This window comes from Acipenser ruthenus, chromosome 2, assembly GCF_902713425.1.
Source record: "Acipenser ruthenus chromosome 2, fAciRut3.2 maternal haplotype, whole genome shotgun sequence".
NCBI lineage: Eukaryota > Metazoa > Chordata > Actinopteri > Acipenseriformes > Acipenseridae > Acipenser > Acipenser ruthenus.
This window is the reverse complement of record NC_081190.1, coordinates 91,698,708-91,710,959: the sequence shown is the minus strand read 5'-3', so window position 1 is coordinate 91,710,959 and position 12,252 is coordinate 91,698,708. Positions and strand designations below refer to the sequence as shown.

Sequence of the window (12,252 nt, the reverse complement as noted above, 5' to 3'; positions counted from 1 at the left end):
ACAGACTGAGAATTAGTAACAAAGTAGCAATTGCCAGTAGGGGAAAAAACTAATTTGTGCGATTTATTAGATGAAGAAATTAGAAACAAAACACAATGAAATATGGCATTAACCACGCCACTGGAAGTGTTAACAGCTCTTAGATTCTATGCTAGCAGTAGTTTTCAGGAAGTAGTAATCGAGTGTCGTTGTGTAAGTAAGGCCACTGTTTGAGATGCATATTCAAAGTTTCTAGAGCTGGTGAATACGTACGCTTTCCTGAGCAACCTGACCAATAGGGTAATGACTCACTTCTACAATTTGTGGTCTGCCAAAAGTACTTGGAGCAGTAGATAATCTCATATACCAATTTTGTCCCCTGCTGAGAATGAGCACCTGTATGTATACAGGAAAGGTTTTCATTTAATTTACATTCAAGTGATCTCAGTTGCCAAAATGTCTGTGTTGGATGGTGTTGTTCAATACCCTGGGAGTACGGACAACAATTTCATTTGGGCGAATTGTGATATCGCCGATCGCTTCGCCATTGGAGATATTGGTGATGGATGTCTTTTGTGAGACAGAGTGTCAATAAATAATAATGATTTATAATAATAATGTATTTTATCAACAAAAAAATAAAACAAAAAATAATTATAAAGCAAACATAGTGTATCCTTTCAGCAGGAGGCAGAAAATGAGAGAGATGCTTTCTTTCCAAAGGGCTTTTATTCAGCATGCCTTTCTCTCTCACACAGAGACCACAGCTCTGCCAGCTACTCAGGTTACAAGACCACCACCAACAACAACACAAAACGGCGTTGCAGGCCTTCTTTTCACCTTAGCCCCACCCCCTTATTGGCCGCACATCCCATTGGCCCTCAGCTGCACACTAGGACCAATGGGCAGAGGCAAACAGCCAGTGAGGACAGACAGACAACAGACAATCACAGGGGAGACACAGAACATACCCACACACAGGATAGGATTACACAGACAGAGGTAAACAAACAAGCGGCGGGACATACAGAGATGGAGGGGAACACAATTACAGAGGTTATTACAGTGCACAAACACAACTGCATGGATTCGCTACAATAGAATTACATTTTAAAATTGGGAGGTTTATACAAAAAATACTTTAAATAAATACTTGCAATCGTAGTTGTCGTGCCCATAGACAGGGTCTGAAGGGAAACGGAAGATCTGACTCGCACTTGCGCAGATGTCTAATTTGGAGTCGTTTGGGTATTAAAATTGTGATATAAGAGAAGAGACGTTTGTTTCTAAAATGCCTAAACCGCGCATAACAACGGTGACAAAATAATGATGTGCAGATTTTGCTACTGTCGGCTGGAATGTGAGTCGAAAGATCCCGTCATTAAGCATTTACTGTTTATTACTTTTGGGGAAAATATGGCTGTTTGCCTATATTTTGTAATAGTATGCTATATTTATTTTTTGTTTTATTTCAAGTGGTGCAAAAATGCTGTTTTCGTTTTCAATGAATTTGAATGAATGAATCTGCTTTGCTTAGTGTTTAACTACTGAGACACCCCAAGCTTGCTGTATACTGTTATATACTTGTATACCTCCCCAAACTTGAAATACAATTCCTATCGCTGCATGTGAAATTATTATGACAGCCCCACAGTAGTAGGGCATTGTGTGTGTGTGTGTGTATGTGTATATATATATATATATATATATACTGATTTTTTTTTGAGCGCAGATCGCAAAACAGTGATGGCAAGCGACAGTACTTACAAAGTGCTTTATGAAACGCACGCAGCGACGACCTCTGCATCCTCACAACCTCATCACAGCCACATTGCAATCGCAACACTTTTGTGAAAGGGCCCCCCGTTTTTCTATAATTGACATTGAAATTGTAATTGGCTAGGGTTGTTTTGGTTTCATTTCCTAAGCTTTTTAAACATTTAAATTGTAACATATTGGGATTGTTTGTAACTAATTAGTAAAGCCATCAGGTAGCCTTCCATTAGATATGTTACTGCAACACGCATTTGCGTAGGACAAGTATTCAATATGAAATAAATTGGCTAACACTCTATTTGACCTGCAATTTTTTTTTTTTTTTTTTTTTTTTTTTGGACAATGTTTAATACTTGGATAAGCCTTACAAGGTTAAACTCGAAGCCTTTATCACCCTTATAATCAACAGTCATTTATTTGCTTATTTATTATGCTCTGTGCCTTACAAATAAGTACATCAGGATATGAAAAATTAAATATTGTGCCAACTATTGCATTTTAATCAAGATGATATGCAAATGGATAGCTACTGTAGCTGAACCCCCTTTTTTAATTAAACATATTGTCCAATAATGATATATAATTAAAACACAATAATTGTTTGATAGATCATTATCATTTAGTGGCTGTTGTAGAGGAAAAGTGCTTGTCACGGATCACCTACCCTGGTGATTGGCTGTAAAATGGTGATTGGCAGTATCGTTAAGGAAAGCTGCGAGTGACATCAGTGTACCTGAAACGGTGTGCAGGCAATGCTATTGTACACTCCTCTCAGTAGTTACTGTACAAGTTGTCTCGGAGGAAGGATAAGCCATATAGGAACTAGAAAACACATCTACACCTCCTATTGGGTTCCTGTTGATATCCCTGCAGTCACAGACATTGAAACAAATCTCCATCCTTTCTCTGTGTGAGTGAGCTGAGTGTTTCTTGCACAGCAAAGCCTGTTGTTGAATCTATAACAGCGATAATGTATCTTGTAATTGTCCAACCCAGCATTGAAACATCCCCTGATTAAAAAATGTAATAAACATAAACAGTTGTTCATGTCTTCGCAGAGAACTGAGCAGCCTTCGGTTTTGAGTTATACTTTTTATACTGCTAGAGAGGTCTGCCACGTTGAGTGAAGTTATCTTTCCTGTTCTACTCTAGTGGGCTGAAGTTTTGAGCAGAGTTATTGTGTAAAAGAGTCAGATCATCAGGATCTTTTTTGAGCTGGCTGGTTTAGCTAGTATTTAGTGGTCTCTGTGTTTTCAGAGTCCTGTATTTGTTACAAATCATATGATCGGCGTCATCACTCTGTCCAACCCCAAGAATGGACCAAAGGCCAGCACGAGCATCTGAGATTGAGGGGCTATTACAAGAAGAGTCTTGTTTGAACAGTGCCCTATAACTACAACAAGACTATTGTTGTCTGCTATTAAAACAAGAGCAATTCAACTTTTAAGATGTTTGACGTCATTCAGTGTGTGTTGAATTTTATTAGGGCTGACCCAGTTCTGCCTGCATTTCCAAGAATAGAAGTTTAAATCTAAAAATATTAGACAAAAGTGCTTTGTCTAGACTTGTTCGGGGGGGGGGGGGGGGGGGGTGATGTTTCCTTGGGTCCTTTTTTTTTTATTACAACTGAATATTTTGGAAGAAATGGATGAGAATAGAACATACATAAGCGAATGGATTCAGTGTACAGTAACATGGACAGATTGCTCTACCTAACATTGTGAAACCGGTGCTGTAGCCACTGCAGTTTACTTAACCTTCCTTTCCCATCCTCGTCTGAGTTACGTATTTGCAAAACAGACACCTGAATGTCATGGTATGTTGTTAAAGAAAGAACAGCGATAAATATAGTGTTTAAATCAAAAGAAATTATCATTGAAGCATTACACAGTGCCAGCTGTGTAACTACATGTTAGCATTTCTTTGATGAATGAGATATTTACAAGGACCACGCTGTATTATTATTATTATTATTATTATTATTATTATTATTATTATTTGTTTATTTAGCAGACATCTTTATCCAAGGCGACTTACAGAGACTAGTGTGTGAACTATGCATCAGCTGCAGAGTCACTTACAACTATGTCTCACCCGAAAGACGGAGCACAAGGAGGTTAAGCGACTTGCTCAGGGTCACACAATGAGTCAGTGGCTGAGATGGGATTTGAAATGATTACCACCTGGTTACAAGCCCATTTCTTTAACCACTGGACCACATAGCCTCCTGTGTGGTCTAGTGGTTAACACACACACATTAAGCAATTGTCTATTTATTAACACACACATTAAGCAATTGTCTCTTTATTTTAAAGGAGTCCCATGAAACCAGAGGTGTCTATATGTGCACTGTATGCCTATACGTGTTTAGCATAATAAAAGCAATGTGTAATAAAGCATAGGTAACCATAGTGTACCAACCAATGGTACAGTACACTATGTAAATGCATTGTATAACCAAGGGAAAACTGCAAAATTCTGCATCATTTTACTGTTGTAAACTTCTAAAGGGTGATGGTGGGCGTGAAATATCGCAGCATAAATCCATTCCTTTGTTTTGTTTTGTAGAATGCTGTAGAAAAATTACCCTTTTCAAATACTTTTTAAGCAATGATATACAGGTCAACTTTCCACAAGAAGTGCATTCCGATCTCCATAGGCACACCTTGTCATATGTGTGATCACAAAGAAATTGATGATCAAACATTGAGATAGCTCTTCAACTTGAAGTGATGGGGGTCAACACATCAATCTTACAGATTAAACCGCAGAGATTTTTATTTTCGAGGGAGATAAATCACAGGAATGTGGCAGTACATTGAGACCTATTTAAAAAAAAAAAAACACTCGTATATTGCAGTAGCTCTGTCTCTGAGGAGGGACCTGGCTCTGTTACACACATATTGACATTGGTGTTTATCCCTTGTACAGTATGTTCACTTCTTGCCAATTAATTAATTACAGCCCTCGGAAATAATCTGCATACTAAACAGAACCCCTGAGGACTGGTTTATATTAAAGTTGTTTTCCATGCCAAGTGTGTAACTCTTTCAATGCTGTGTACAGGTATGAAGGTCTAGGAAAGATAATTCAGCTTTAAACTGCAGACCTATCTGGCAGTACTGTATAGCAAAGATGATTGCATTCAAAACAGCAGTGCAGTAAACTATATCCATGCCTGTTTTTTTTTAAATGTATTGTTCAGTATAAGACACTGCAACAAGTAAATTAGTTACTTTGTCTGAGAGAGTTAAGCAGGTTGTTAGTGTCTGGAGGCACTTGTATGTCTAATTGGTATTCCGAGTCACAGCTCCCCAGTCTTGAGGCCTTGTCATTAGCCCGGGGATGTGATTGGAAGTTCATACCAGCGTGCTCGTGCAGCTCTGTTTCTGAGGTTTTTCCACCACAGGGGCTACAGAGGGTGCTGCACCCTGGTAATTAATCGGAAAATCGTCCTTGTTCTGCTGTAATTCATTCAGCTGGCGATGGAAAATTAGGCAGTTAGCATTCACAAAGAGCTTTAAAGTAGCCCTGGCAGTTCACAAGTTCAGGGGCACATCATTATTTGTGAAATTTCCATTTAATTTTGTTTTCTGAGCTTTGAGCTTTTTGGAAACTGCTGCTTCCCAACCACAGTTTAATAATTTGCAACACTTCATTTATATGTGTTACCATAACTGAAGGTTTTAAATTCATCGCCTCTTCGCTTAACTTTAATGACATTGTTTTAATATAGTCCCCTTTCCCCTCCATGTAGGTCTGCACCTTTTTTTGTGTCCCCAGATTGGGGATCCAGCTTAGAAGAAACGCTTTGTGTTCAGTGTAGAAAGGTTGTTTGCGTCTCTGTTATTTGAACATTAACATATTGAAAATGTTTGTAATCTGAAAAGCTGTTTTGATATCCCTGCAGTCACAGACAATGAACTCTGTACACTTACCTCCATGTAAACACTTCAAACCTACACCTCTATTTGGCCTGCTTGCTTTTAACAACACTTAACATCTGAAACTATTCACACTTATAGTAGAAAACACTGGTGAATGAAACTAGGGGTGTAAATTTAATCTTAAATGTTTAAACTATACAATTGTAAACATTTAGCAGATTTAAAACGTTGGTAACCATTCCCATAACCAATAGTCAGAAGCACTCTGGCAGAGTTTAAAATAAAGGACTTGATCAGGGTTAAAAACTGCATCCAGTCCTGGCTTTCCGAACTACTGTCAATTAAGTATATTTAAATGATTCAGTAGTCAGGCGCAATCCCAAACATATTGTTCCTTCTATTATAGCTACATGAACAACTCAGCTGAGACTTATTCAAGTGTGATCAGTTCAGTGCAGATTTAGCAGGGGATGATTGTTCTAAACTCAATCACCTGTTGATTTCAATAATATATCTAAACAAAGGGGAGTTCTGAACCCAGGGCTGGGTGCAGCAGGGCTAGTGGAAGTTTGTAACCCTCAATATTAACGTGTCTAAGACGACGTGAGAACACTAATGTGTATATGGAATAGACCAGAGGTTCCCAACCGTTGTGTATGATTAAAAAAATATATTAAAACCTGTCCAAATGTCATAAAAAGTGACTGTTTAAGGTACTAAAAAAATACTGTACCTTATTTCTGTTTCCAGCAAAGAACTTGTCAACGCAACGCGCCCGCAACACAGGACCAACCGTATTAGGCTTTGTGTGGTCGCCCATGGCAACCCGAGTCGGCGCATTGGAAGTGATTTTTGACTGTGAAGGAAAACAACGTAAACGCAAAAAAAAAACAAAAAACACACACACAGAACTGTGTTGTACTAAGATTTACACATGTAAAGAACAGAAGGGAGCGCTTGTCAGTGGATCATGACTAAGAGTTGCCTTATCTTCAGTTCCAACCTTGATCAAGCGACTCACTCAGACAGGCCGAGGTTTCACATTTAAGGCTGGTTCACACTGGGCATACGATTCAGACAGACACTACGAACGCACCACCTTGCATTCAAATCGTAGACGCTGCAGACAAGTTGGTAGATTTCAACTTTTCAGTGTCAAGTTGGTGACGTCACTCGCGTTCAACCAATGACACGCCTTTCTCTTTCCTTTAGAATTTTACAAGTAAAATACAATTTACCTTGTATTTGAAATGTTATACTTGTATAGATATAGCGGAAAATGTTTATAGAACTAATAATTAAGCATGTGCGGTGCAATAAATAAACAAGCAAATAATCAGAATGAAAACTAACAACTCAGGAATTTAAACAGTGTTTGATGTGTGTCTCTCAGCAGCCTATGTACAGTGTTTACTGAAAGCGGGATGGTTAAATTGAGCGGGTCAGCTCCACAAAGTCTGAGCGAATGTCAGTTATTTTACTATGAAACTGAATGGTGGCATTTGCTGTTTATGAAAAAGAGGCACTGCGGTTATACAGTGTATAAGTTAAATGCGGCTGTGTGCACGACTCCCCGAACCTCCAGAAGGGTGTTGTCTTTTTTAAACCAATCAGATTGAACTAATGCAGGGAGAAGATCGCTCCGTGTGAACTACACCCTGCGTCCGTTCATAGCGTCCGTCTGAATCGTTTGACCAGTCTTAATGATAATTTGTTGCACATTATTACTCTTGCGTTTTGCTCTGCCGTCTCTGCTTTTACTAGCAAAATCCTCAAAATTAATCTTACTGTTTTTACGTTCTAACTTGATTTTTTATGAATATTGAACATTTTGGCTGTTTTTATATTCACTTTGTTTTTACTTAATAACAACAGTTGAAACTTTAAATGGTAACTTGTGTTCAATAATACCAACTTTTACACTGAGAAATGCAAGACTTTTATATAATTAGCTTTTTTGCAGCCTGCAATTTATAATTCAAAATCTGAAACGCTGGGCCATTGGATTTCGAAACATTTAAAATCTTACATGCAGGTTCAATTTTAAAATTGTATTGCATAGGTATCTAGGCAAAAATATGACCTATTGCTTTGACTTGTAGCCTGTGGCATTGAACGGCTTTAACTGTAAAGGGCTTAAACTGATAAATTATTTTGAGGACGGCTTGAATTGTTTTTAGGAGGTTTAAACGTTAAGCTTTTATTAGGGCGAGTTCAGTTGGAGAAAATAGGGTGGTGTGCCTTAAAATAAAATTATATATCAGGGTGTGCCGCAGTATACATACTAAATATTAGAAAAATAACCTTACACTGTATAAACACAAAGGTTAACATGCATTTTTTGGGGGATAAGTTTGATTTAAGTCTTTACCAAGAGTTAGGATAAAAATGAAAAGTTCAGCTACGTAATAATGACGAGAATCGAATAGCTAATGAAGGATAATGGAAATTATATATATTTAAAAATGAGAGACTTCAAGCTCTTGCTCATGTATAGTGGAACTGCTCACCCACAGTATATTTCCTTCTCAGAATCAACACCTGCCCCAATAATTGCTCTGGCCGTGGGGAGTGCAGGCTGGACAGTGGCGACAGAGGTGTGTACTGCGAGTGTGCGGCGCACTGGAAAGGAGAGGCGTGTGATATTCCATACTGCGTGGAGGACTGCGGCTTCCCCCAGCGCGGAGTGTGCCACGCCAACACCACCAAGCGCTGCCTCTGCAAACCGAGCTGGCAAGGTAGGGGACTTAATGGACAACCCTGAAATTCCATCACTGAGCTCAGACACATTGTCAAGCCACTAGCCAAAATGCTCGTCTGCTTGACTTTAGTTCCTTATAGTTTTACTGCAACACGTTCTCTGTTAGTTGGGTGACCTACAGTAAAGTGTACAAGCCCTTCTGATATTGGCTACACTCCTCAGGATTCAAAATATTCACGGTGACCTCATTTCTACAATGCTTTAGTCATGGTCTTCATTGGGGAGATGTGTACTGCTGCTACTTGCTGTATGTTTTCTGTGTTTTGAATGTATTCTGATAAATTGTTAAGTCTAATCAACTTAGGGTGTAGTGGATTAAAAATATATATATTATTTAATATACACTGGCACTTGTTTTTGTTATTTTTCTTAACTTTTTCTTTTAATGTTTTGCCCTTGATCTACAATGCAGAATGTATAGTACGGAGGCCCTCTGATCTGCATGTTAAACAAACCTGTAACCGTTGCATTTAAGGTTTCTGTTAATGATCAAGTAGAGACACTCATTCATAAAAAGCCCATCAGTATAGTGGTTACTATAGTGTCTATGAAAACAAACAAGAAATCTGCCTTCATGTTCCTGATTACTGCATTCATTAATACCAACACATTTTTTGTTTTAAAATGTTAAATATTTTCATGTTATGTTTACCATATACAGTGTATCTCTCTATCTCTCTCTCTATCTCTCTATCTGTCTCTCTATCTATCTATCATTAGGTTGGCACGGGTACCCATTGGGTTTTAAATTACCCGATCCGAACTGGGTCTCTTTTTACTACCCGGGTATAGATTATTAATGTGAGAATTAAGAAAATGTAGCAAATATGACAATGCAGTTGTAAGCGTGAGTCTCTGGCCAGCATAATAAAGACAACGCTAAAACAAGCTTTGCTTTAACGGCAAGAACATATCAATAATAATGACTGCGGTGACTATTCTTCTCAGGAACTAAATCGGCAAGGAAACAGCGTCCTTTATGTCAGTGATAACTTTTAAATATCCATTTAATAATAATAACTGTGTGGTTTCCAATACAGAATGCATTTTATATGACATCAGTACGGTTAACCAGGTTATGTTTCATCGGTGCAAATTAAGTGGTACGAAACTATCCACCATTCTCCATGACAGATTAAATTAGCATTTTATAGACACTGAATAAACTTAATATCCTGTTGGGGCATTGCCTGTTATCTTATAAATCTTATAAAATCTTAAGGTTTTTAACGGATATTTAATTTTACTTTTGGTCTATAAAATAAACTTCATACCTTGAAATTGTATCCACGTTGTTCTAGTACTGTAGGTATTTGTACTCCACTGTCCAATACGATTTGAATTGTGGGCCTCGCCCGTATCTACATGGGACATACAAACCTCAGTCCTCTACAAATCGGAAGCTCTATTAGCAATGGTTTCCCACTTTATGAAAGATACTAATAATGCATGTGTTTTAAAAAACTAATACGGCAGCTTAAGGTATCAGAAAAATGCTACTGCATAAAAAAACTAGTAGCAAAATGCTACCAAGTATACGTTAACTTTGAGCCTTGTGTGTGTGTCTAATTATATATATATACATACATACATACATACATACATACATACATACATACATACATACATACATATATATATATATATATATATATATATATATATATATATATAAATATAATATACACAAACACTTTTTTTGTAAATTATGAATCGGAACATATCTGACTTGTTACATTTAAGTATTAAGCTGATTAAAGATAGTGTGGGTATTTTATGACTATAAATTTACATTGTCCAGAATCCCTTGTTGTCTATAACCATATTATAAATGACTCCAAACCAGCTATTATCCTATTTCACAGTGTAATCACACATTTTAGAATGTATGGTCTGATTTTAGCTGGGAATTCCATTATCGGTTAATGAATGAATCTCTCTGCCTGTCTGTCTCTCCTATTCTGAAGGTCCTGACTGCTCCATTCTGATGCCCACAAACGAGTCATTCTGGACTAGAGAGGAGTACCCTGTCCGCAGCCTGGCACGGGCCTCGCACAAGTCTGTGGTGAACGATGGCATCATGTGGGTGATCGGAGGCTACATGTTCAACTATTCCGACTACAAGATGGTTAAAGCGTAAGTACTGCACAGTTAGGAGTCTTTAGTCCCAATACATTAACACTGCCTGGAAGGAAAAGTCTGCAGCCATACCACCCTGAAGCCTGACTTTCCTCAGATCTCAGTATCCGAGCAAGGTGATCTCCATTGGATATTAGGTAGCGCAGTGTGTGAAGTGGGGTTGGGAGCTCACTACTGGTCTCCTCTGTCTCTCATCCTCTTTCTATTTCTCTCTTTCTCTTTCTGTCTTCCCTCTTAGTCAGTGTAAATTAATATTGGTTCCACTGAATATTTGTTCCCATCAGCAACATTTGTCGCCCCCCACCAAATGCATGTTTGTTGTTTATCCTATTTTTATGTAATTTATGCATATATAGTGATAGTAACTGTGAGCAGTGTTTGCATGCTGTTCTGTATTATTGTAGGTGAGACTGGACCTGTCAGAGGGGACTGGATGATACATGTTTAGGGCTAGGGTAAGGGAAAGTGGCCAAAAATAAGGGGATACAAATACTCAGAAATATTATATTATTCCTGAGGGAACAAATATTCTCTGACACCAGAGCTCTACAAATGCCCTAACATGGTGTTAATATAGGGGCACTGTATTGCAGGAGCTCCCTTACTTTGGATATGAAGTTAAATTAAGGTCCTGTCTACCCTGTGGACATTAAATATTCCATTGAGCTTTAGGTCGTGATTCTGCAGTACTGACAAAATAAAGGAAACACACACATAGCTATTCGAGCTGTGAAGGCCATGCATTAAATCTGTAAATGTAAGAATTAAAGCGTTGCAGGGTTGATGTACTTGAAAACTTTCTAACCAATCAAAATGTGCATGTACATTTTAAGAATACATGTGTACATGAAAAAAAGGCTTTTGAAATACTGACTGAAAAATAGCTATCCTTACTGTTCATATTATTATTATTATTATTATTATTATTTGTTTATTTAGCAGACGCCTTTATCCAAGGCGACTTACAGAGACTAGGGTGTGTGAACTATGCATCAGCTGCAGTCACTTACAATTACGTCTCACCCGAAAGACGGAGCACAAGGAGGTTAAGTGACTTGCTCAGGGTCACACAATGAGTCAGTGGGTGAGGTGGGATTTGAACTGGGGACCTCCTGGTTATAAGCCCTTTTCTTTAACCACTGGACCACACAGCCTCCTACTTACCATTTTAAATTGAATGCTGAGGCTATATATTTATGTATATTTGACATGTGCAAGTGTATTTTGACATGTTTAAACATTTAACCCCAGGAGTAAGTAGTGAGATTTCCATGAAGAAACAATGGACAGATAATACATTTTCTCAAGATCTGTGAAGGAATTGTAACTTGCCATGTAGTCATTCCTTGCTCTATCCCTCCAACCGCATGAACGTGAGCTTCTTACAAACTCTCTCTTTTTCAGGTACAATCTGAGCTCTCAGGAGTGGCTGCCTCTGAACCGATCTGTGAACTCTGTCATTGGTAGATACGGACACTCACTGGCACTGCACGAGGTATATACATCACTCTCATCCACTCGGAATCGTCAAACCCTTGTCATAACTGCCTCTGTATTTCAGCAGAGAATGTGGCTTTGTTCCGTCTTTCGACAGTAACCCACACAGCACACACTTCGACGCAGGCAGAGATCCAGGGAGTGGCGCTTCACTTCAACTTCAGCTCTGAGTCTGGCCAGTGTCTCTGAATTGCTGAATGCCTGAAAGTGTCA

General features: G+C 38.4%; 1 protein-coding gene across 3 annotated transcripts in view; it reads left to right on the top strand.

Moving 5' to 3' along the window:
- The window catches only part of LOC117409042 (attractin-like), a 184,420-nt gene that overhangs the window by 45,838 nt on the left and 126,330 nt on the right, over positions 1-12,252 (top strand). For all 3 annotated transcript variants that reach the window (XM_034014569.3, XM_059003785.1, XM_059003790.1), the window contains exons 5-7: positions 8,175-8,380; positions 10,371-10,539; positions 11,947-12,037. In XM_034014569.3, the coding sequence (XP_033870460.3) occupies positions 8,175-8,380; positions 10,371-10,539; positions 11,947-12,037 (466 nt within the window). The remainder of the gene's footprint in view (positions 1-8,174; positions 8,381-10,370; positions 10,540-11,946; positions 12,038-12,252) is intronic.